This window comes from Sciurus carolinensis, chromosome 5 (assembly GCF_902686445.1).
Source record: "Sciurus carolinensis chromosome 5, mSciCar1.2, whole genome shotgun sequence".
In the NCBI taxonomy this organism is placed as follows: domain Eukaryota; kingdom Metazoa; phylum Chordata; class Mammalia; order Rodentia; family Sciuridae; genus Sciurus; species Sciurus carolinensis.
Window position 1 is genome coordinate 79,197,010 of NC_062217.1, and position 27,711 is coordinate 79,224,720.

Consider the following 27,711-nt stretch of genomic DNA (forward strand, 5'->3'; position numbering starts at 1 on the left):
TCCATAATTACTTCACTTCATCAACCCTGATGCTTTTTCGCATTCTCACTAGGTAGAGCATGTTTAATGAAAATGAATTTGAATGAATTTCTTATGACTGTACCAACTACCATTCAGTTTAAAACATTGAAGACATTCTATTCAAAGAATGATTTTACCATCCAAATGAGATACATGGTGTGGTAAGACAGGTTGGATTACATTATGCTAGACAGAAAGGGAACAGCGTTGCTGTTGCTTCATTTTCATATTCAAGGGTTTATAAATTTAAAATGTCTACTGTGAATCAGTTGAAAATAACTCAAGTTATTCAGAAATATGTTTCTATTTATTTCCTCTACCTAGCTCTTCATACCCATGAATGAGAGTATGCAAGTACTTCCATTTAATAAATATTAATGAAATTAATTTGAGAAAGGAAATAGGTAGAACAGAAGAACACAGAATATAGTGAGTGCTCTCTGACTGGTGTGTAGGTACACCATGAAGTAGTGACTTGAGCCATGGATAGAACACTGCAGTTCAAATACAGAGAGTCAGTGACAAGAAGAAAGCCAGGGATATTGTCTTTTACAATAACAAAAGCATCCATTTTCAAAATGACCTGTAGCAGTGCCAGGGCAAAACTGACTGATTTGAAGAGAGAAAGGTGCCATCAGGCACACTTAGAGGGAGAATCCCAGAAGTCTCAACCAAATCCTACTCCACTGAAGTTCATCTGTTGCAGCAAGGAGAGACTTGTATTCTGCCTCAGAAGTCAAAAAGGATGGAGCACTGACATTCTTCCATGCAGTTTCTCATGGTGCAGGGCCAGGAGACACCTTCACTAGGACTTCACTAGGACTCCTTTTCTTATGGATTCCTTCCTGGGATTTCAGAAACCACAATTGTCATATCTCAGCTGTGACAAGAACTCACTGAGTCATGATGTATCCACAAAAGAATCCAAATCTTCTCAGAGCTCTGGGCAGCTGAAGGAAAGGTTGGAGATTTCCCATGTGGGCAAAATCTAAGGACTTCATTTCCATGTAGTATTTAAGTATTGGTGACAGACCACTAATGTTGGTCCCTTGGAATCCTGATGCACACAGGTGAGTAGATCAACACAAGCATGGACTAACCACCATTCTCCTAGGCAACTGGAGGAATTACCCTCACTCTCACCACTAAATCTATGCTGTAGATGTCCCTGGCAATTCTGAGATGTCTCTGAGGGGAAACCAGTTCAGATAGGCTCTCCACCTAAGGACTGATTTTGTGAAAAATCAGGAACCTTTGCATGTCTTATAGCTACAAAGTTCAGAGGCCATCTATCTTCAAGGGAATGGAGGTCGACCAGCCTGATAGTCTGGTCCCAGCAGTGAGAAAGACAGGGATGTACCAAAACCTCAGGACAGCAGGAGGTCGAGTGTGTCAGTAGGCCAGTCGATTGAATGGAGGGCAGTGGGGCAATCACCCATTTCAAACTGGGGTTTAAGTGTAGTAACATAGAGAAAAACTATGTTTACTCTTCATTAGGTCAGAATTTGGGAGGCTGTAGGAGGCAGAGTGGAGTAATTGAAACAAAGGGCAGTGCAAGAAATGGTAACCAATCAAGTGGGCTGGAAAATTCCACTGACCCTTAACATCCACCTGTCACTCAGTGGGACTCCCTTCCAATCGAGCCTATAAAGACCCTGGGCAACCATGACCTCGTAATTTTCTCCGGCTCCCTCCCTGACCTAGACGGGGCTGGGGGGGTGCTGGGAATTTCCACTGAGAGCGAAATTCCAATAAAGCTTGCTTTTGGTGCTTTTGGTCTGATTTTACTTGGCCGCTAACCGTGCCCCTGAGTTTACACTCTTAAGAGGGAGAAGGATCCAGACCTGCTATCCTGTAGTCTCTTTCTCAGTCTCTATTCTCTCCCACCAAGTTTTCTTTCTTTCCTTTTTTCCTCTACCTTGTTAATTTAACTAAACCCCTCCCTCATTCTCCAGTCACTCCTTTCTGATATTTCATTTCTTCCATTCAGTAAGTGGAGGCATGGTTCTCCTTTTAAACAGAAATTTACATGTAAGTTGAGCATGGTTTGCTTCTAAGTTGTTGCTGTTGCTGGTGTTTATTCTTTCCTCTAACACGTGTGGTTGGGTAAAAGCTTCACTTTGATCATGTTCAATTGAGGATTTCACATTGTCATATATACCCTGTTCTGCCATATTCCTCAGAGAAGCAGCTCTCTAAAAGGGGAACATGTAGGAGTGGAAGACAAATTTATCTGAATTCATGCATAATCCTCACCACAGTGATACAATCCACACGACCAAATAGAGCCATAACGTACTGGCAAATTATCAAAATTTTCCATAAACAGCATCAATAGATTCATATTTTATACCTCCTAAAAATGTCTAATATATAATGCTTATAGAATTACATTTATATCTTACCTGAGATGCAAATAAACTGGGAAGTAATTGTTAGTGCCATCAGAGCAAATGTCCCATCCTAGAAGGTGATTTTCCTAAGGGAAGTTTGTTTTCTTTAAAGAGTCTCTGCCCTACCTTGACCTAGACACTGAAGTCAAGGCACAATGACATCTGAGACTTTGGCAGTAGCGTCTAGTAATATAAAACTCACCCTTTGAGCCACTGGGATTGACCAGCCATTCCATGAATGCATTCAATGGCTATTACACTACACTATTTCTTCAAAATTCCATCCAGATTTTAAGCTCTTATATTTGTTGTTAACACAATGATAATAGGAGGAGGTTATCCACAGCAAGCATAAGAAATCATCAAAAAACTGTGCCTCAACACAAAGACAACATTGTTCTATAAAATACCATGAAATCTGAAAGCAATTGTAGTTATTATAATTGAAATGCTCTCTGACTTAAGTATGAAATGGTGATCTATGGATTATCAAGTTATTCAGAAATTGAATTTCATTATTAAAGCAAGGAAAACTGTAGGAAACAAGGGAGCTTAAACAGACAATCTTACAAACCTTTGCCCACTTCTTCTTCTTTGTACCATGAAGAGTTTTTGCCCCATCCTCTGGTGTCACATCTAATTGAGGTTCTGGTGAGAAATATACAAATTTACTTAGGCTCCTCAGAACAGTGATGAAAGAGGGTACTCTAACAGAATAGAACAAAAAAACCTCTAATAATAACTTGCTTGTACATTCCCAAATACACATTCACAATAAGCCTAAATTTTAGATGACTATTCATGTCAAAATTTATATGACTCTTGCATGGGGCTGGGTATAGACCTGGGATTGAATGCAGGACTTGTGCACACCTGGATAAAGCCCTGCAACTGAGTTTCATTCCTAGGCCTTTTATAGTATTTTGAGACCCTGCTTCTGTATTGTGCCTAGGCTGGCTTTAATCCCCCCACAGTTGTAACTGGGATTACAGAAGTGTTCAATGTTCCTAGCATTTATTGACTTTGGAGGAAAATACTTCTACTGAAACAGAACTTCCCCAAACCACTTGGGAAGACAATGGCCATCACTGGATTCAATGGATATAAGTTTTGCAGAAGATTCAACCCCCAGGGTAAATGAAAAACCCTCAGAAATGAATTTTGAAAATACCATAGACACATGACAATTCAGACTTTTCACTCCTCTCTATCTCAGAATAGAAAATTTGAATCAATCCCTGTTCTTCAATAGGACTTTAAAATTGATATTTTTACAACTTTATAAGTGAAAACTGTGTCCCTTGTATCTGACATGCTTTTTTATCCCTTCAGAAAAATGTCTTCTCTAACGACTTTCTCTACTGAATGGAGACTCTTGCCCTGTGCCTGTCATGCTGTGATTCTTTCCTTGGCTTCTATAAGTTTTCAAGCTTTTCTACCAATGTAAATCTACACTGAGGGAGAGAAATTTGTCCATGAATTGAAGGAAAAAATCAGGACCCTGCATGGACAAACACAGAGGTGATGCAGAATGTAAGAGCGCATGGCTCTAAAGTATGGTATGAGAATCATGTCATCCATCATGTTATATTTGTGTCCCTTCTTCTTTTTGCACTGCTTATTCAGATGTAAACTGTCTCAATCATGATTCCGGGAATCATACAATTCTTCTCTCATTAAAAGAACTTGTGTGCACCACCAGATCAGATATGCAATAGTAGAATGACAGTTCAGAAAAATATTTTTCTCTGCCCATACCTTTGGGGGACATAGGCATACTGTCGATTTCTGTATCCTCTGATTTAGCCATGTTGTCATTTCTTGAGTCAACCAAAGGAGAAGACATAAGACCCATATCTATGAAACAATGTATCAGAAGATAAATAGTGAGATGTGGTACTCACAAGGGAAAAGGAAATGAACTGAATTGGAACAGATTCATCAGATATCATTGAACATTTCAGGTTCAAGAACATTGAGGTGTTTACCAAAATGACTATTTTGGTGTTCAAAAGTAAAATTTGCAGTGCCTTCTATTTAAAAGGGAGCCCAGTTTGACATATGTGAATTTCTAAAGACCTTTACTGAGATGACAGTCTTATATAAAAAATTAGCTCTCAAAACAAGGAGAACGGAGCTCAGTAAATGTATACACCTAGTGCAAACCCAAGAGCCTAGGCTAAATAACAAACACACCAGATCAAATATGCAAAAGTAGCTAACTTTTTAAAAAAATAGCCAATGTTCCTAGAATAATATTACTAATGTGATGTAACACAAAGACACAATGCCTGGTATGTCTGGGGAGGAGCAACATGTAGCAGCAGTCATGAAATGCTATCAGTCCACATTCCTCCAGTAAAATCAACCCAATATAAACTCAGTTCTCTACTAAATGCAAATACACCAAAGCAAGATGAAATGCTTTCTATTTCTTCCACAATACACTCTTCCATATGTCAGGAGACACACACAGCTTGAATGTAAGACTAATGCTTCCCATTGATCAAACTATGTCCTGAAATATGATCCAGTAGCTCCTCACTGAGATTTCTCTAAAGGGAAGTCCATTTTCTAGCTACTCCTAATGTATTCTAGAGAACAGGAACAGTGGAATCACCTGAGAATACATTAGATATATAGAAACAAAGACTTGCTGAACCAGAATGTTATTCCTGGACATAGTCCCAAACAGATAACACAATCATATGTTGGTGGGCTGTAATTTCTATTGATTGTCTTCCAGTTCCTCTACCTTAATGAACTACTTAAAATATCACCGCAGATAACTCTGGTTCATGTCCCTCCATGTGAATCTCTCAAATGAGTTAACTTTCCAAAAGACTTTTTCATCAAACTCTGTCTTTGAGAATTCCTCCACAAACAATCTTTTTCTCTTACCCTCTGCTTTTTACAGACCCACACAGTGCCATATCTCATAAGTTCAATGTGATACACACAGGTTGATCACAGGGTGTGTATTAAATTATGGTCAACACACCATTTCTTTGTGTGATCAGAGTCAATTCCATGATTTTCCAACCATGACAAAGACAGAAAAAGTATAAAAATGTTATTCTACGTCAAAAAATTTTGATTCTTGAAGCTTTAAATTCAATGTTTTCTCACAAGTTAAATGTCTTGCCCTTCCTCTTTCTAAAATTTTTCTTCAGTGTCCCTCCCTCCACTGTACAAACTGACTTTCTTCTCCAACATTAATTTCTTGTACTTTGTCTTCCTGGCTTTCATAACTTGTTCTACTCTCCTCTTTCTTATTCTCCAAAATTCTTCTCTGCTGAGCATCTCTTGGAGAACAACTGATATGTTACATTGTATACCAATAACACTCATTTAATACAATGGTTCAAACTACTGCTCTAAAATTTATTCCCTCTAGATTATTTCAACTCAAAACATTGTCATACACCCATTGCATTAAAAATAAGAATATACTAGGACACAGGTTTCAGTAGTGGTCCCACATAATAAATGCTTATCATATATATTACTTACCTTTGACATGTTCCTTTATCCTCTGCTCTCCTCCTTGTTTAGTTTTACCAGAGGATCGCTGAAATAAAGAACATGAAGGCTTTTCAGAAGACTCACAGAGACAGAAATATTTCTCATTCACAATTTAAAGAGACATACAAATGTATTTCTTTTGAAATCTGTGAGATATAAGTAAGCAAACCCCCTATGGGAAACTGAAACATCTTAGAACATAACCTCATCCACGCTCACCAGATTCTTGGGAAATCTTGTAATCATATGGAAACTGATAGTTTCAATCCAGTATGAAGCACAAGGAGACATATTCACTGACAACCTAAAAACTGATGCTCATATTTCCACAAGAACTTCACTTCAACAACCCTGATACTCTTTAGCATGTCTAGGCAATACAAGATATTTAATTGAAACTGATTTCAACAATTTCTTATGACAGCAACAACTATTAGGCATTATATGTATTGAAAACAATCAAATCAAAGAATGATTTTGAGATCCAACTAAGATACCTAGTGTAAAACAACAAGTTGCAATACATTATGTTAGAAAGGGAACACTGTAGCTGTTGATTTATTTTGATCCTCCAGGGCTTAGAAGGTCAAAACATCTTCTGAGAATCAGATGAACAAAATTCAAAGTACTATAAAACATGTTCATAAATATTCCCATTACATGACTGTTCATACCCATGGAGAACAGCATACAAGTAGATTCACTGAATAAAAAATATTGAAGTGGAATGAAGAAAGAAACACATGACACAGTAGAACACAGAACACAGTGAGTGTTCCTGAGTGGTGTGCAGCTACACCATAAAGTAGTGAATACAGCCATAGATAGAACCCTAGGGGGCAACTGCAGAGAGCCCGTGAAAAAATGAAGGTCAGGGATAATGCCTTTTAGAATAACCAAACCATCAGTTGCAGTAATGGGCTGCGGTCCTGCCAGGGAAAACTGTCTGAATTGCTTAGGAAAAGCTGCCCTCCGGGACGCTCAGTGGGAGAATCCCAAAATTCTCAACCAATCCCTATTCCACTGAAGTCCATCAGGGGCAGCAAGAGGAGACTTGGATTCTGCTAGGACGACAAGAATGTGATGTGGACTGATATTCTTCTGAGCAGTTTCTCATGGAGCAGGGTCAGGAGACTTCTTCACTAGAATTGATTTTTTCATGGGTTCCATCCTGGGATTACAGAAACCATGACCCTGTTTTTTATCTTCAAAGCCCAATTGAGATCAGAATTGACTGAGTCATGATGCATCCAGAAAAGAAATGAAGACGGGTCTAAGAAAGTAATGAGGACACAAATCTCGGAGTTCTGGACTGCTGAAAAAAGGGACAGCAGTCAAATTTGGGAGAAAAGGGTCATGCACTTAATTTTCTCAGGGCATATGAAGATTGTTGACAGAAAACCAATATTGCTGCAAGAGGAATGATGGTAAACAAAGCAAGACACAGGTGAGCATATCAACACATGTGTGAAGTAAGAACCTTCATCATCACAGGGAGCTTGCAAAATTAATTCACATTCACCACTGAAGCTATGCCACAGATATCCTTGGCAATTCTGAGAGATGCCTGAGGGGAAACCAGCTGAAACAGGCCCTCCTCCTAGGATTGACTCTGTGAGATATCAGAAGCCCTTGCATGTCTCATATCTACAAAACTGAGTGACCATCTATCTTCAATGGAAAAGAGTTTGAGCAGCCTCATAGTCTGGTCTCAGCAATGAGAATGACAGGAAAGTGACAGAAGTTCAGGACAGAAGGACCTGGAGTCTGAATGTTGGACATCAATTGAATGAAGGCCAGAGGGGGAAAAACATATTTCAATTTGCTGTATGGAGGTAAGTGAAACAGAGAAAAATTGTGTGTACTTAAAAGAGTGAGAAAGACACAGGCCTGATGGGATGGGTTCTGGTAAAATTCTGTAAGCTTACAGTACTTCTACCAAGCACACATCTTGCAGGACCAGGCACCCATGTATGTTCAGACACAGTGGAGGATAATCCATAGTGAATTGGAGCACTGCATGCTCCTAACTCACTTGCTCAAAGCCTCTAGGTGTAGAGATTGTAGTATGACTCAGTCCCCAGGCTCCCGGTGTGGCACAGTTTGTGAGAAAGCTCCATTCATTCCCTCAATCATATTCATGGGTACAAGAAAAGTAGTGAGCATGAATATTTCTCTGCAAGTTTCTGCATTCACTCAGCACACCCTGGACATATGAGCAGAGGGAATGAGCTCCACTCTGTGTGTCAGGGTCACAGTATTTGGGCACGAGTGACATAGGAACAGGAGGTACCACAGGTCTCTCAAAAAAAGTCCCCAAAGCTATTAGATTATTAAGCAGCATTCCAAGACAGATGGGTGTCTATTTGAAATACATCAGCCAGTGGACATCTGAAATTATCATTGATGTTGCTCCTGGATTCTTGACAGGTAAGGTCTCCTGTTGGTCACATTATTTATTTTCTCCTGTTCTGAATTACTATGATTGATGGGTTTCCTTTCTTGTTTTTGGTTTTCTCCTTGGCTTTCCTGGAGTCTCTGTTTTTGATTTGTTTTCTCAACTTTTATTTCTCTGTGTGTCCTCTCTCCCCCCAACATTCTCCTTGTTACCTTTGTTCCCTCTGTCTTGGAATTTAAACTCATAGCACATTTTTTAGTCACTTGATCACTGATTTATCATTTTTTTTTTCAGTGAGTGGAGGCATGGTGGTCCTTTGAAATAAACATTTACTTGAAAGTTGAAGAATGGTTTACTTTTAAGTAGCAGCATGTATGTTGGTGATTATATATAAAGATGTGCTGGTGTGTAACTCTGGAACTTTGATCATGCCCATTTGACCTTTTCTCACTTGCATATAACCCCTGCCCCCAGGACATCCAATAGAGAAAGCAGTTATTTGAAAGGACCCAAATATAACAGTGAAAGAAAAAGCTATCCTAATACATGCACAATCCTGAGAATAAATATAAGGACTACATGACCACACAAGGCCTTAACACACATCCAAATTATCAAAATTCACCAATACTTTCCTCCATAGATTCATTGTCTTATATATCCTGAAGGGTTGGGATAAATATTTACACAAATTTCTTCTCTGGGAAGGAAATGAATGGGAGAGTTATTGTTAGTTGCCTCAGAGCAAGTGTCCCATTCTGGAAACTGATTTTGTGAAGGGTAGTGGTGTATGTTTAAGTAGCCTCTGCCCAACTTTGACCTAGTAAATGAAATAAGGCACAATGACATCTGAGACTTTGGCATTAGTGTCTGGTAATATGAAATTCACATTTTGAGCCACTGGGATTGACCAGCCATTACAATGAATGCATTCAATGGTCCTTACTACACTATTTGTTCAAAATTCCAGATGTTAAGCTCTAATATGTGTTGTTCACACAATGAAAATAGGAGGTTATCCACTGCAAACACAAGGAATCATCAGAAAACTGTGCCTCAACACAAAGACAACATTGATCTATGAAATACCAAGGATTCAGAAAGCAATTGTAGTTGTAAAGCAGGTTAAATTCTTTCTGACTTAGGTATGTAATGATGATCTATGGATGTTAAGACTCTTCACAAAATGAATTTCATTATTAAAAGAAAAAAAATCTATAGGAAACCAATTTACAAACCTTTGCCCGCTTCTTCTTACCACCATGAAGCGTTTTTGCTTGATCCTCTGGTGTTACATCAGAATGAGACTCTGGTGACAAATACACACATTTACTTAGGCTCCTCAGAACACTTATCAAGGGTGGTACTCTATCAGAATATAAAGGAAACCCTCTACTAATAATTTGTTTGTATGTTCCCAAATACACATTCACAATAAGCCTAAACATTAGATGAATATTTATATCAACATTTATATTGCTCTTGCATAAGACTGGGTTTTGACCTGGGATAAAGGCAGGGCTTGTGCACACCTGACTAAAGCCATGCAACTGAGTTTCATTCCTAGACTTCTTATATATTTTGAGACCCTAACCCTGTACTGTACCTAGGCAGGCATGATCCCCAACCCCCATGTTGCAACTGGGATTGCAGAAGTGTTCAATGTTCCTATCATTTTTTTTGGTTTTGAAGGAAATACTTCTACTTAGTCAGAACTTCCTCAAACCCCTTGGGAATGCAATAACCATCACTGGATTCAATGGACATAAGTATTGCAGATGATTCAGCACCCAAAATAAATGAAAACCCTCAGAAATTCATATTAAAATACCTCAGACACATGAAAATTCACACTTTTCACTCTTCTCTATCTCAGAAGAGAAAATTTGAAACAGCCCCTGTTCATCAATAGGACTTTAAAATTGATGCTTTTTCAACTTTATAAATGAAGACCCTGTCTTTATATCTGACATTTTTTTTATCCCTTCTGAAAAATGTCTTCTCTAAAGACACTCTCTACTAAATGAGGACTATTTCCCTGTGCCTCTCTTTCTGTGATTCTTTCTTTGGACTTCTGTAAGATTTGAAGCTTTTCTACTAATGTAAACCTACACAGAGGGAGAGAAATGTGACCATGAATTGAACAACAAAAACAGGACACTGCATGGACGAAAACAAAGCTGATGTTAGAATGTAAGCACACGTAACTCTATAGTATGGTATAAGAATCATGTCATCCATCCTATAATATTTCTGTGTTCCTTCCTCTATTTGCACTGCAAGTTCAGATGTAAACTGGTTCAATCATGGTCCCAGGAATTGTATAATTCTTTTCTCATTAAAACAACTTGTATACACTCACCAGAACAGATATGCAATTGTAGAATGACAGTTCAAAAATTAATTATCTCTCTTCATACCTTTGGGGGACATGGGCACACTGTTGATTCCTGTGTCCTCTGGTTTAGCCAGGTTGTCATTTCCTGATTCAGCCAAAGGAGAAGACATAAGACTCACATCTACCAAACAATGTAAGAAGATAAATAGTGAGATATGGTATTCACAAGGGAAAAGAAAATGAAATGAATTGAAACAGATTCATCAGATATCACTGAACATTTCGGCTTCAAGAACATCGAGATGTTTACCAAAATGACTACTTTGGTGTTCAAGGGTAAAATTTGCAATGCCTTCTGTTTAAAAAGGAGCCCAGTTTGACATATGTGAGTTTCAAAAGACTTTTCCTTAGATGATTGTCTTATGTAAAAATTAGCTCTCAAAGCAGGAGAATGGAGCTCAGTTAAAGCATACACCCTGTGCAAAACCAAGAACCTAGGCTAAAAAACAAAAAACACAAGATCAAAAAGGCAAAAATAGCTATCTTTAATAAAACCACCAATGTTCCTAGAATAATATAACTAATGTGTTGTAACTCACAGACCAAATGCCTGGTACATCTGGGGAGGACAAACATGTAGCTGCAGTTATCAAATGCTACCAGTCACCATTCCTCTAGTAAAATCAGGACTAATGTAAACTCAATTCTCTATGAATACAAATACACTGAAGGAAGATGAATTGCTTTCTGTTTCTTCCACAATACCCTCTTCCATTTGTCAAGAAATGTGCTCCGCTTGAATGAAAGATTAATGCTTCCCATTGATCAAACACTGTCTTGAAATATTATCCAGTGGCTCCTCCCTGAAATTTCTCTAAAGGGAGGTTCATTGTCTGGCTGAGCCTAATGTATGCTGGGGAATCAGAGCATGGGAATCACCTGGGAATACATTAGAAATGTAGAAACAAAGACTTGCTGAATCACAATGAACTATCTGGACATGGTCCCCAAAAATGGCTCCCTAGTTGGCATGTTGTAGACTCTATTGATTGTCCTCCAGTTTCTCTCCCTTAATGTACTACTTAAAATATAGTGCACCACGATCAAGTGGGTTTTATCCCAGAGATGCAAGGTTGGTTCAACATTCGGAAATCAATAAATGTCATTCACCATATCAACAGACTTAAAGTTAAGAATCACATGATTATTTCAATAGATGCAGAAAAAGCATTTGATAAAATACAGCATCCCTTCATGCTCAAAACACTAGAAAAAATTGGGGTAATGGGAACATTCCTAAACATTATAAAGGCCATCTACGTTAAGCCCATGGCTAATATCATTCTAAATGGTGAAAAACTGAAAGCGTTCCCCCTAAAAACTGGAACAAGGCAGGGATGCCCTCTTTCACCGCTTCTATTCAACATCATCCTTGAGACCCTAGCCAGAGCAATCAGACAAACCAAAGAAATTAAAGGGATACGAATAGGAAAAGAAGAACTCAAACTATCCCTGTTCGCTGATGACATGATTATATATTTAGAGGAACCTGGAAATTCCACCAGAAAACTTTTAGAACTCATAAGTGAATTCAGTAAAGTAGCAGGTTACAAGATCAATGCTCATAAATCCAATGCATTTTTATACATAAGTGATGAATCTTCAGAAAGAGAAATTAGGAAAACTACCCCATTCACAATAGCATCGAAGAAAATAAAATACTTGGGAATCAATCTCACAAAAGAGGTGAAAGACCTCTACAATGAGAACTACAGAACACTAAAGAAAGAAATTAAAGAAAACCTTAGAAGATGGAAAGATCTCCCATGTTCCTGGATAGGCAGAATTAATATCTTCAAAATGGCTATACTACCTAAAGTTCTATACAGATTCAATGCAATTCCAATTAAAATCCCAATGATGTACCTCGCAGAAATAGAGCAAGCAATTATGAAATTCATCTGGAAGAATAAAAAACCTAGAATAGCTAAAGCAATCCTCAGTAGCAAGAGCGAAGCAGGGGGTATTGCAATACCAGATCTTCAACTCTACTACAAAGCAATAGTAACAAAAACGGCATGGTATTGGTACCAAAATAGACAGGTAGATCAATGGTACAGAATAGAGGACATGGACACAAACCCAAATAAATACAATTTTCTCATACTAGACAAAGGTTCCAACAATATGCAATGGAGAAAAGATAGCCTCTTCAACAAATGGTGCTGGGAAAACTAGAAAACTATATGCAATAGAATGAAACTAAACCCCTATCTCTCACCCTACACAAAACTCAACTCAAAATGGATCAAGGACCTTGGAATCAGACCAGAGACCCTGCATCTTATAGAAGAAAAAGTAGGTCCAAATCTTCAACTTGTTGGCTCAGGATCAGATTTCCTTAACAGGACTCCCATAGCACAAGAAATAAAATCAAGAATAAACAACTGGGATAGATTCAAACTAAAAAGCTTTCTGTCAGCAAAGGAAACTATCAGAAATGTGAAGAGAGAGCCTACAGAGTGGGAGAATATCTTTGCCAATCATACTTCAGATAGGGCGCTAATTTCCAGAATCTATAAAGAACTCAAAAAACTCTACACGAAGAATACAAATAATCCAATCAACAAATGGGCTAAGGAAATGAACAGACACTTCACAGAAGAAGATGTACAAGTAATCACCAGATATATGAAAAAATGTTCAACATCCCTAGTAATAAGGGAAATGCAAATCAAAACTACCCTAAGATTTCATCTCACCCCAATTAGAATGGCGATTATCAAGAATACAAGCAACAATAGGTGTTGGCGAGGATGTGGTGAAAAAGGAACACTCATACATTGCTGGTGGGGTTGCAAATTAGTGCAACCACTCTGGAAAGCAGTGTGGAGATTCCTCAGAAAGCTTGGAATGGAAGCACCATTTGACCCAGCTATCCCACTCCTTGGCCTATACCCAAAGGACTTAAAATCAGCATACTACAGAGATACAGCCACATCAATGTTCATGCTGCTCAATTCACCATAGCCAGATTGTGGAACCAACCTAGATGCCCTTCAGTTGATGAATGGATAAAGAAACTGTGGCATATTTATACAATGGAATATTACTCCGCAATGAAGAATGATAAAATTATGGCATTTGTAGGCAAATGGTCGAAATTGGAGAATATCATGCTAAGTGAGATAAGCCAATCTCAAAAAACTAAAGGACGAATGATCTCGCTGATAAGCGGATGAGGACATATAATGGGGGGTGGGACGGCCTAGCATTAGGTTTAGGGTTAGGTTTAGAGTTAGGCTAAGGAGAGCAGTAAGAATGAAGGAAAGAAGGACTGTGTAGAGGGAAAAGAGGGGTGGGAGGGGTGGGAGGGGTGGGGGGGAGGGGAAAAATATAATAAACATCATTACCCTATGTAAACGTAAAAAAAAAAAAATAAATAATAAAAAAAAAAAAATATCACTGCAGATAACGCTGGTTCATGTCCCTCCATGTGAAGCTCTAAAATGAGTTAACAACTTTCCAAAATATTTTTTTATCGAACTTTGACTTTGAGAATCCCTCCACAAATAATCTTTTTCTCTTACCCTCTGCTATTTACAGACCCAGACAGTGCCATATCTCATAAGTTTAATGTGATACACAAAGGTTGACCATAAGGGTGTGTATTTAATTATAGTAAACAAACCATTTCTCTTTGTGATTAGAATCAATTCAATGATTTTCCAACCATGACAAAGATAGAAAAAGTTCTTAAAATTTATTCTACATCAAAAATTTTGGTCCTTGAATCTTTTAAATTTTATGTTTTCTCATAATCTAAATATCTTACTATTCCTCTTTCCAATATTTGCATTTGATGTCCCTCCCTCTAGTATATACACTGACTTTCTTCCCACCATTAATTTTTTGTACTCTGTGTCTTCCTTGCTTTCATCACTTATTCTACTCTCCTCTTCCTTGTTTTCCAAAATTCTTTTTTTCTGAGCATCTCTTGGAGAACAACTGAAAAGTTACATTGTATACCAATAACCCTGTTTAACAAATGGTTAAAACTAGATCATTTCAACTCAAGACACTGTCATGTGCCCAGTGCATCAACAATTAGAATATACTAGGACACAGGTTTTAGTAGTTGTCGCACATAATAAATGCCTATCATATATACTTCTTACCTTTGACATATTCCTTTATCCTCTGCTCTCCTCCTTGTTTAGCTTTACCAGAGGGTCCCTGAAATAAAGAACATGAAGTGTTTTCAGAAGACTCACAGAGACATGAATATTTCTCATACACAATTAAAGAGATATACAAATATATTTTTTTGAAATCTGTGAGATAAAAGTAAGCAAATGCCTATGGGAAACTGAAATTTCTTAAAACAACCCTCCTCCATATTCACCTGATCTGGGAACTCTTATAATCACATGGAAACTATGAGTTTCATTCCAGGATGAAGCACAAGGAAACATACTCACTGACAACGTAATAACTGATGTTCAGATTTCCACATGAACCTCACTTCAACAACTCTGATGCTCTTTAGACTCTCTTATCAATAGAGGATATTTAATTCAAACTGATTATGACAATTTCTTATGACAGCAACAGCTATTATGCATTATTATATATTGAAAAATATTGAATCAAAGAATGACTTTGGAATGGAGTGAGATACCTGATGTGAAATGACAAGTTGAAATACATTATGTTAGACAGAAAGGGAACAGTGTGGTTGTTGGTTTATTTTGATCCTCTAGGGCCTAGAAGGCCAAAACATCTTCTGTGAATCAGATAAACAAAAGTCAAAGCACTGCAAAATATGTTCGTATATATTCCCATTACATGACTGTTCATACCCAAGGAGAACAGCATGCAAGTAGTTCCATTGAATATAAAATAATGAAGTGGAATTGCAGAAGGACACAGGTGGCACAGAAGAACACAGAACATAGTGAGTGCTCCTGAGTGGTGTGCAGCTGCACCATGAAGTAGTGAATATAGCCATGAATACAACCCTAGGGGGGAACTTCAGAGAGCCAGTGACAAAATGAAGGTCAGGGATATAGCTTTTAGAGTAACCAAAGAATGAGTTATGAAAATGGACTGCTGCACTGCCAGGGAAATAGTTGCTGAGTTTCTGAGGGAAAGCTGCCCTCTAGGGTGCTCAGTGGGATAATCCCAGAGTTACCACCGAATCCCTACTCCACTGAAGTCCATTAGTTGCAGCACAAAGAGACTTGGAATCTACCTAGGATGTAAAGACTGTGATGTGCACTGTTATACTTCTGAGCAATTTCTCCATGGAGCAGGGTCAGGAGACTTCTTCACTAGAATTGATTTTTTCATGGATTCCTTCCTGGGATTATAGGAACCATGACCCTGTTTTTTTATCTCCAAAGCCCAATTGAGATCAGAATTGACTGAGTCATGATGCATTCAGACAAGGAATGAAGCTTGTTCTAAAAAAGTAAGGAAGGCACAAATCTCCTCAGAGTTCTGGACAGCTGAAAAAAGGGACAGCAGTCAAATTTGGGAGAAAAGGGTCATGCACTTAATTTTCTCAGAGTATATGAAGATTGGTGACAGAAAGCCAATGTTCCTCCAAGAGGAATGCTAGTGCCCAAAGCTACACACAGGTGAGTATATCAACACATATGTGAAGTTAGAACCTCCATTCTCTCAGGGAGCTGTCAAATTTAATTCACACTGACCACTGAAGCTGTGCCACAGATGTCCCTGGCTATTCTGAGAGTTGCCTGAGGGGAAACCAGCTGAAACAGGCTCTCCTCCTAGGATTGACTCTGTGAGATATCAGGAACCCTTGCAAATCTCATATCTACAACACTGAGTGACCACCTATCTTCAGTGGAATAGAGGTTGAGCAGCCTCATAGTCTGATCCCAGCAGTGAGAATGACAGGAAAGTGCCAGAAGTTCGGGACAGAAGGACATGGATTCTGAAAATTGGCCATCAATTGAATGGAGGCCAGAGGGGCAACTACATACTTCAATCTGTTATATGGAGTGTAATAACACAGAGAAAAACTGTATATTTAAAGAGGGAGAAAGACACAGGCCTGATGGGATGGGGTCTGGTAAAATGCTGCAAGTTTACAGTACTTCTACCAAGCACACATCTTGTAGGACCAGGCACCCATGTATGTTCACACACAGTGGAAGGATAATCCATAGTGAATTGGAGCACTGCATGCTCCTAACTCACTTGCTCAAAGCCTAGAGTTGTAGAGATTGCAGTACAACTCAGTCCCCAGGCTCCCAGTGTGGCACAGTTTGTGAGAAAGCTCCATTCATTCCCTCAGTTATATTCATGGGTAAAAGAATAAGTAGTTAGCATGGATATTCCTCTGCACGTTTCCACATTCAATCAGCACACCCTGGACATATGAGGAGAGGGAAGAGGCTCCACTCTATACTGTCAGGATTGCCGTATTTGTTCTCGAGTATAGAAGGAACAAGTGGAACCACAGTTTTTTAACAAGAGATCGCAAAGCTATTGGATTATTCAGCAGAATTGCTAGACAAATGGGTTTCTATTTAAAATACATCAGCCAGAGGACATCTGAAATTATGGTTGGTGTTGCTCCTGGATTCTTGACAGGTAAGATCTCTGTGTTGGTCACATTATTTGTCTTCTTCTGTTCTGAATTACTATGACTGATTGGTTTCCTTTCTTGTTTTTGCTTTTCTCTTTGGCTTTCCTGGGGTCTCTGTTTGGTTCTTCTCCACTTTTATTCCTCTGTGTGTCTTCTCTCCCCCCAATATTCTCTTTGTTACTTTTGGTCCCTCTGTTTTGGAATTAAACTAAACTCATACCATATTCTGCAGTCACTTGCTCACTGATTTGTCATTTCTCTTTTTCAGAGTGTGGAGGCATGGTGATTCTTTGAAATGAACATTTACTTGGCAGTTGCAGAATGCTATACTTCTAAGTAGTGACATGTGTTGGTGGTGATTATCTATACATAATGATTGCTGGTGAGTAACCCTGGAACTTTTGTCATGTCCATTTGACATTTTTTAACTGGCATATAATCCCTGCTTCCCAGGACATCCAACAGAGAATGCAGCTGTCTGAAAGGACCCAAATATAACAGTGAAAGAAGAAGCTATCCTAATACATGCACAATCCTGAGAATAAGTATAAAGACCACAAGACAAAACACGACCTTAGTACACATCCAAAATTTCAAAATTCACCAATATCTCCATCCATAGATTCATACTCTTACATCTCCTGAAGGACTGTTAAAAATAACATTTACACAATTGCATTACTTACTGCCTGTGAAGGAAATGAATGGGGGGTTATTGTTAGATTCATCAGAGCAAGTGTCCCATCCTGGAAGCTGATTTTCCTACACATGTGGGTATGTGTAAGGAGTTCCTGCCCTACTTTGACATAGACACTGAAGTCAAGACACAATGACATCTGCGACCTTGACATTAGTGACTAATAATATGAAACTCACCCATTGAGTCACAGGGATTGACCAACCTTTACCATGAATGCATTCCTTGGCCATTACTACACTATATCCTCAAAATTCCATCCAGATGTTAAGCTCTTGTATGTGTTGTTAACACAATGATAATAGAAGAAGGTTATCAACTGTAAGCACAAGAAATCATCAGAAAACTATGCCTCAACACAAAGACAACATTGTTCTATCAAATACCATGGATTCAGAAAGCAATTGTAGTTGTAAACCCAGTTAAATGCTTTCTGACATAGGTGTGTAATGATGATCTATGGATTTTAAGAATCTTCAGAAAGGGAATTTCATTATTAATGTAAGGAAAACTATAGGAAAGCACGAAGTTAAACACACAAGTTTACAAACCTTTGACCGCTTCTTCTTAGTATCATGAAGATTAGTTGCCCCATCCTCTGGTATTACATCTGAATGATATTGTGGGGACAAATAGAAAAATTTACTTAGGCTCCTCAGAACAGTTATAAAAGGTTGTAGTCTATCAGAATAGAAAGGCAACCCTCTAATAATTTGTTTGTACATTCCCAAATACACAATCACAATAAGCCCAAATTTTTGATGAATGTTCATATCAAAATTTATATTGCTGATGCAGGGACTGGGTATAGACCAGGGATTGAATGCAGAACTTGTGCACACCTGGCTAAAGTGATGCAACTGACTTTCATTCCTAGGCCTTTTATAGAATTTGAGACCCTGCCTGTGTACTATGCCTAGACTGGCTTTATTAACCCCATGTTTTAACTGGCATTGCAGAAGTATTCAATGTTCCTATCATTTTTTGGTTTTAAATACTTCTATTGAGCCAGAACTGACCCAAAACACTTGGAAAGAAAATGACCATCACTGGATTCAATGGACATAAGGATTGCAGGTGATTCAGCACCCAAGATAAATGAAAAACCCTAAGAAATGTATTTTAAAAATACCATAGACACATGACAATTCACACATTTCCTTCTTTTCTATTCCAGAATAGAAAATTTGAAACAACACCTGTTCATCAATAGGATTTTAAAATTGGTATTTTTATAAATTTATAAATGAAGACCCTGTCCCTTATATCTGACATACTTTTTTATCCCCTCTGAAAAATGTAATCTCTGAAGACTCTCTTTACTGAATGAACACTCTTTCCCTGTGCCTGTCTTTCTGTGATTATTCTTTGGGCTTCTGTTAGTTGCAAGCTTCTCTACTAATGTAAACCTACACCAAGGGAGAGAAATATGACGATGAATTGAAGAACAAAAGCAGGACTCTGCATGGATGAGCACAAAGCTGATGCAGAATGTAAATGCACATAGCTCTAAAGTATGGTATGAGAATCATTTCATCCATCATTTTATATTTGGGTATCCCTTTCTGTATTTGCACTGCAGGTTCAGATGGAACTGTTTCAGTCATAGCCTCAGGAATGGTACAATTCTTTTCTCATTAAAAGAACTTGTATACACTCATCAGAACAGATATGCAATTGAAGATTGACAGTTCAGAAAAATATTTTTCTCTGTCCATACCTTTGGGGAGATAGGCACACTGTCAATTACTGAATCCTCCGGTTTAGCCATGTTGTCATTTCTTGATTCAGCCAAGGGAGAAGACATAAGACCCACATCTACCAAACAATGTATCAGAAGATAAATAGTGAGATGTGGTACTCACAAGGGAAAAGAAAATGAACTGAACTGGAACATATTTATCAGATATCAGTGAACATTTCAGGATCAAGAACATTGAGGTGTTTACCAAAATGACTATTTTGGTGTTCAGGGGTAAAGTTAGCATGCCTTCTGTTTAAAAAGGAGCCCAGTTTGACATATGTGAGTTTCTAAAGACTTTTCCTGAGATGACTGTCTTATGTTAAATAGCTCTCAAATAAGGAGAATGGAGCTCTGTTAAAGCACACACCTAGTGCAAACCCAAGACCCTAGGTTAAATAACAAGCACCACCAGACCAAAAATGCAAAAATAGCTCTCTTTAATAAAGCCGCCAATGTTCCTAGAATAGTATGCACTTTGGGTCAATAACTAACTTGATGTAACACACAGACCAAATGCCTTGTACTTCTGGGGAGGACAAACATGTAGTTGCAGTTATCAAATGCTACCATTCCACATTTCACCAGTAAAATCAGACCCAATATAAACTCAATTCTCTACTGAATGTAAATACATGGAAGCAAGATAAAATGCTTTCTGTTTCTTCCTCGATATCCTCTTCCATTTGTCAAGAGATGTACTTAGCTTGAAGCGAGAATAATGTTTCTCATTGATCAAACTCAATCCTGAAATATGATCCAGTGGCTCCTCCCTGAGATTTCTCTAAAGGGAGGTTCATTGTCTGGCTGAGCCTATTTGTACTCTGGGGAACAGGAACACTGGAATCACCTGAGAATACATTAGAAATGTAGAAACAAAGACTTGCTGAACCAGAATGTGCTTCCTGGACATGGTCCCCAAAAATTGGTTCAATCACATCTTGGTGTGTTATAGTCTCTATTGACTGTCATCCAGTTCCTCTACCTCAAGTACTACTTAAAATATCACCGCAGATAACTATGGTTCATGTCCCTCCATGTAAAGCTCTATAATGAGTTAACAACTTTCCAAAAGACTTTTTTATCAAATTCTGGCTTTGAGAATACTTCCACAAATAATTTTTTTCTCTTACCCTCTGCTATTTACAGACCCAGACAGTGTCATATTTCATAAGATCAATGTGATACACAAAGGTTGACCATGTAAGTTTGTTTTTAATTTTGGTCAACATACCATTTCTGAGTGATCAGAATCAATTCCATGATTTTTGAAGTGTGACAGAGACAGAAAAAGTATAAAAAAATTCCTCTATATCAAAAAAAGTTTGGTCCTTGATACTTTTAATTTCAATGTTTTCTCACAACTTAAATGTCTTACTCTTCCTCTTTTCAATATTTGCCTTCAATATCTCTCCCTCCACTGTACACAATGACTATCTTACCCAACATAGATTTTTTGTACTCTGTGTCTTCCTTGCTTTCAACAATTGTTCTACTCTCCTCTTTCTTATTCTCCAAAATTCTTTTCTTCTGAGCATCTCTTGGAGAACAACTGAAGAGTTCCATTGTATACCAATAATCCTCATTTAACATGATCGTTCAAATTACTGCTCTGAAATTTATTTCCTCTAGCTCAATTCAACTCAGGATATTGTCATATGCCCAATTCATCAACAATTAGAATATACTAGGGCACAGGTTTCAGTCGTGGTCCCACATAATAAATGCTTATCATATATATTACTTACCTTTGACATGTTCCTTTATACTCTGCTCTCCTCCTTGTTTATCATTATCAGAGGATCGCTGAAACAGCTGAAACAAACAGCATAAAGTGTTTTCAGATGACTCTCAGAGACATAAATATTAATGAATCACAATTTAAATAGAAATACAAATATATTTCTTTTGAAATCTGTGAGACAAAACTAAGCAACCCCCTATGGAAAACTGACACATCTCAGAACAGAACCTCCTCCATGCTCACCTGATCTGGAGAACTCTGATTATCATATGGAAACAGAGTTTCAATCCAGTGTGAACACAAGGAGACATACTCACTGACAACCTACTAATTGATGTGCACATTTCCATAATTACTTCACTTCATCAACCCTGATGCTTTTTCGCATTCTCACTAGGTAGAGCATGTTTAATGAAAATGAATTTGAATGAATTTCTTATGACTGTACCAACTACCATTCAGTTTAAAACATTGAAGACATTCTATTCAAAGAATGATTTTACCATCCAAATGAGATACATGGTGTGGTAAGACAGGTTGGATTACATTATGCTAGACAGAAAGGGAACAGCGTTGCTGTTGCTTCATTTTCATATTCAAGGGTTTATAAATTTAAAATGTCTACTGTGAATCAGTTGAAAATAACTCAAGTTATTCAGAAATATGTTTCTATTTATTTCCTCTACCTAGCTCTTCATACCCATGAATGAGAGTATGCAAGTACTTCCATTTAATAAATATTAATGAAATTAATTTGAGAAAGGAAATAGGTAGAACAGAAGAACACAGAATATAGTGAGTGCTCTCTGACTGGTGTGTAGGTACACCATGAAGTAGTGACTTGAGCCATGGATAGAACACTGCAGTTCAAATACAGAGAGTCAGTGACAAGAAGAAAGCCAGGGATATTGTCTTTTACAATAACAAAAGCATCCATTTTCAAAATGACCTGTAGCAGTGCCAGGGCAAAACTGACTGATTTGAAGAGAGAAAGGTGCCATCAGGCACACTTAGAGGGAGAATCCCAGAAGTCTCAACCAAATCCTACTCCACTGAAGTTCATCTGTTGCAGCAAGGAGAGACTTGTATTCTGCCTCAGAAGTCAAAAAGGATGGAGCACTGACATTCTTCCATGCAGTTTCTCATGGTGCAGGGCCAGGAGACACCTTCACTAGGACTTCACTAGGACTCCTTTTCTTATGGATTCCTTCCTGGGATTTCAGAAACCACAATTGTCATATCTCAGCTGTGACAAGAACTCACTGAGTCATGATGTATCCACAAAAGAATCCAAATCTTCTCAGAGCTCTGGGCAGCTGAAGGAAAGGTTGGAGATTTCCCATGTGGGCAAAATCTAAGGACTTCATTTCCATGTAGTATTTAAGTATTGGTGACAGACCACTAATGTTGGTCCCTTGGAATCCTGATGCACACAGGTGAGTAGATCAACACAAGCATGGACTAACCACCATTCTCCTAGGCAGCTGAAGGAATTACCCTCACTCTCACCACTAAATCTATGCTATAGATGTCCCTGGCAATTCTGAGATGTCTCTGAGGGGAAACCAGTTCAGATAGGCTCTCCACCTAAGGACTGATTTTGTGAAAAATCAGGAACCTTTGCATGTCTTATACCTACAAAGTTCAGAGGCCATCTGTCTTCAAGGGAATGGAGGTCGACCAGCCTGATAGTCTGGTCCCAGCAGTGAGAAAGACAGGGATGTACCAAAACCTCAGGACAGCAGGAGGTCGAGTGTGTCAGTAGGCCAGTCGATTGAATGGAGGGCAGTGGGGCAATCACCCATTTCAAACTGGGGTTTAAGTGTAGTAACAGAGAAAAACTATGTTTACTCTTCATTAGGTCAGAATTTGGGAGGCTGTAGGAGGCAGAGTGGAGTAATTGAAACAAAGGGCAGTGCAAGAAATGGTAACCAATCAAGTGGGCTGGAAAATTCCACTGACCCTTAACATCCACCTTTCACTCAGCAGGACTCCCTTCCATTCCAGCCTATTAAGACCCTGGGCAGCCGGGGCCAAGTTCAATTTTCTCCAGTTCCCTCCTTGACCTATACCGAAGGGATTGGGGAAGGCTGGGAATTTCGACCATGAGCCAAATTCCAATAAAGCTTGCTTCAGGCGCTTTCTGTCTGATTTTATTTGGCCACTAACTGTGCCCCTGAGCTAACACTCTTAAGAGGGAGAAGGATCCAGACCTTCTATCCTGTAGTCTCTTTCTCAGTCTCTATTCTCTTCCTCCCAAATTTTCCTTCTTTCCTTTTTCCCTCTATCTTGTTAATTTAAATAAACCCCTCCCTCATTCTCCAGTCACTCCTTTCTGATATTTCATTTCTTCCATTCAGTAAGTGGAGGCATGGTTCTCCTTTTAAACAGAAATTTACATGTAAGTTGAGCATGGTTTGCTTCTAAGTTGTTGCTGTTGCTGGTGTTTATTCTCTCCTCTAACACGTGTGGTTGGGTAAAAGCAACACTTTGATCATATTCATTTGAGGATTTCACATTGTCATATATACCCTGTTCTGCCATATTCCTCAGAGAAGCAGCTTTCTAAAAGGGGAACATGTAAGAGTGGAAGACAAATTTATCTGAATTCATGCATAATCCTCACCACAGTGATACAATCCACACCACCAAATGGAGCCATAACACACTAATTATCAAAATTCCCCATAAACAGCATCAATCAATAGATTCATATTTTTATACTTCCTGAAAAAGTCTAATATATAATGTTTATAGAATTACATTTATATCCTATCTGAGATGCAAATAAACTGGGAAGTAATTGTTAGTGCCATCAGAGCAAATGTCCCATCCTAGAAGGTGATATTCCTAAGGGAAGTTTGGTTTCTTTAAAGAGTCTCTGCCCTACCTTGACCTAGACACTGAAGTCAAGGCACAATGACATCTGAGACTTTGGCAGTAGCGTCTAGTAATATAAAACTCACCCTTTGAGCCACTGGGATTGACCAGCCATTCCATGAATGCATTCAATGGCTATTACACTACACTATTTCTTCAAAATTCATCCAGATTTTAAGCTCTTATATTTGTTGTTAACACAATGATAATAGGAGGAGGTTATCCACAGCAAGCACAAGAAATCATCAAAAAACTGTGCCTCAACACAAAGACAACATTGTTCTATAAAATACCATGAAATCTGAAAGCAATTGTAGTTATTATAGTTTAAATGCTCTCTGACTTATGTATGAAATGGTGATCTATGGATTATAAAGCTATTCAGAAATTGAATTTCATTATTAAAGCGAGGAAAATTGTAGGAAACAGGGAGCTTAAACAGACAATCTTACAAACCTTTGCCCACTTCTTCTTAGTACCATGAAGTTTTTTTGCTGGATCCTCTGGTGTTACATCTGAATGAGACTCTGGTGAAAAGTACACACATTTACTTAGGCTCCTCAGAACAGTTAACAAAGGTGGTAGTCTATCAGAATATAAAGGAAACCCTCTACTAATAATTTGTGTGTATGTTCCAAAATACACATTCACAATAAGCCTAAACATTAGATGAATATTCATATCAACATTTATATTGCTGTTGCTTAAGACTGGGTTTTGACCTGGGATTGAAGGCAGGACTTGTGCACACCTGACTAAAACCATGCAACTGAGTTTCATTCCTAGACTTCTTATATATTTTGAGACCCTGCCCCTGTACTGTGCCTAGGCTGGCATGATCCCCAACCTCCATGTTGCAACTGGGATTGCAGAAGTGTTCAATGTTCCTATCATTTTTGGGTTTTGAAGGAAATACTTCTACTGAGTGAGAACCTCCCCAAACCCCTTGGGAATGCAATGGCCATCACTGGATTCAATGAACATAAGGTGTGCACCAGATTCAGCCTTCAGGGTAAATGAAAAACCCTCAGAAATGAATTTTAAAATACCATAGACACATGACAATTCACACTTTTCACTCTTCTCTATCTCAGAAGAGAAAATTTAAATAAACCCTGTTCTCATCAATATGACTTTAAAATTGATATTTTTTCAACTTTATGAATGAAAACTGTGTCCCTTATATCTGACATGCTTTTTTATCCCTTCTGAAAAATGCCTTCTCTAAAGAATCTCTCTCCTGAATAAAGACACTTGCCCTGTACATGTCTTTCTGTGATTCTTTGGTCTTCTGTAAGTTTTCAAGCTTTCCTACCAATGTAAACCTACACTGAGGGAGAGAAATTTGACCATGAATTGAAGGACAAAAGCAGGACCCTGTGTGGACAAACACAGAGGTGATGCAGAATGTAAACACACATAGCTCTAAAGTATGGTATAAGAATCATGTCATCCAGCATATAATATTTCTGTGTTCCTTCCTCTATTTGCACTGCAAGTTCAGATGTAAACTGTTTAAAAATCATGATCCCTGGAATCATACAATACTACTCTCATTAAAAGAACTTCTGTGCACTCATCAGATCAGATATGCAATTGTACAATGACAGTTCAGAAAAATATTTTTCTCTGCCCATACCTTTGTGGGACATAGGCACACTGTTGATTTCTGTATCCTCTGCTTTAGCCAAGTTGTCATTTCTTGATTCAGCCAAAAGAGAAGACATAAGACCCACATCTATGAAACAATGTATCAGAAGATAAATAGTGAGATGTGGAAAGCACAAGGGAAAAGGAAATGAAGTGAATTGGAACAGACTCATCAGATATCATTGAATATTTCAGGTTCAAGAATATTGAGGTGTTTACCAAAATGACTATTTTGGTGTTCAAAAGTAAAATTTGCAGTGCCTTCTATTTAAAAAGGAACCCAGTTTGACATATGTGAATTTCTAAAGACCTTTACTGAGATGACTGTCTTATATAAAAATTAGCTCTCAAAACAAGGAGAATGAAGCTCAGTAAATGCATACACCTAGTGCAAACCCAGCGCCTAGGCTAAATAACAAACACACCAGATCAAAATGAAAAATAGGTATCTTTAATAAAACATTCATTGTTCCTAGAATAATAACTAATGTGATGTAACACACAGACAAAATGCCTAGTATGTCTGGAGAGGAGAAACATGTAGCTACAGTCATGAAATGCTACCACTCCACATTCCTCAAGTAAAATCAAACCAATATAAACTCAGTTCTCTACTAAATGCAAATACACCAAAGCAAGATGAAATGCTTTCTTTTCTTCCACAATACACTCTTCCATATGTCAGGGAACATGCTCAGCTTGAATGCAAGACTAATGCTTCCCATTGATCAAACTATGTCCTGAAATATGATCCAGTAGCTCCTCACTGAGATTTCTCTAAAGGGAAGTCCATTGTCTAGATACTCCTAATGTATCCTAGGGAACAGGGACAATGGAATCACCTGAGAATACATTAGAAATATAGAAACTTGCTGAACCAGAATATGCTTCCTGGACATGGTCCCAAACAGATGACTCAATCATATGTTGGCAGGTTGTAATTTCTATTGATTGTCTTCCAGTTCCTCTACCTTAATGAACTACTTAAAATATCACCGCAGATAACTCTGGTTCTTGTCCCTTCATGTGAAGCTCTATAATGAGTTAACAACTTTTCAAAGACTTTTTCATCAATCTCTGACTTTGAGAATCCCTCCACAAATAATCTTTTTCTCTTACCCTCTGCTATTTACAGACCCACACAGAGCCATATCTCATAAGTTCAATGTGATACACACAGGTTGATCATATGGGTGTGTATTTAATTATGGTCAACACACCATTTCTCTGTGTGATCAGAATCATTTCAATGATTTTCCAACCATGACAAAGACAGAAAAAGTATAAAAAAATTCTTCTACATCAAAAAATTTTGATCCTTGAATCATTTAAAATCAATGTTTTCTCACAACTTAAATGTCTTCTTCTTCCTCTTTCCAATACTTCCCTTCATTGTCCCTCCCTCCACTGTACAAACTGACTTTCTTCCCCAACATTAATTTCTTGTACTTTCTATCTTCCTGGCTTTCAAACTTGTTCTACTCTCCTCTTTCTTATTCTCCAAAATTCTTTTCTTCTGAGCATCTCTTGGAGAACAACTGATATGTTACATTGTATACAAATAACCCTCATTTAACATGATGGTTCAAACTACTGCTCTAAAATTTATTCCCTCTGGATCATTTCAACTCAAAACATTGTCATACACCCATTACATTAAAAATAAGAATATACTAGGACACAGGTTTCAGTAGTGGTACCACAT

The 27,711-nt window shown here is 38.1% G+C and overlaps 1 protein-coding gene across 1 annotated transcript in view; it reads right to left on the reverse strand.

Annotated features, from left to right (window-relative positions):
* LOC124985618 (ankyrin repeat domain-containing protein 36C-like) overlaps positions 1–27,711 on the reverse strand; it is a 129,252-nt gene that overhangs the window by 38,812 nt on the left and 62,729 nt on the right. Inside the window, exons 23-32 of the mRNA XM_047554326.1 lie at positions 25,996–26,094; positions 24,813–24,883; positions 21,481–21,547; positions 19,712–19,809; positions 14,854–14,911; positions 10,758–10,856; positions 9,576–9,646; positions 5,928–5,985; positions 4,173–4,271; positions 2,989–3,062 (exon numbers count right to left, since the gene is read on the reverse strand). Of these exons, the coding sequence (XP_047410282.1) occupies positions 2,989–3,062; positions 4,173–4,271; positions 5,928–5,985; positions 9,576–9,646; positions 10,758–10,856; positions 14,854–14,911; positions 19,712–19,809; positions 21,481–21,547; positions 24,813–24,883; positions 25,996–26,094 (794 nt within the window). The remainder of the gene's footprint in view (positions 1–2,988; positions 3,063–4,172; positions 4,272–5,927; positions 5,986–9,575; positions 9,647–10,757; positions 10,857–14,853; positions 14,912–19,711; positions 19,810–21,480; positions 21,548–24,812; positions 24,884–25,995; positions 26,095–27,711) is intronic.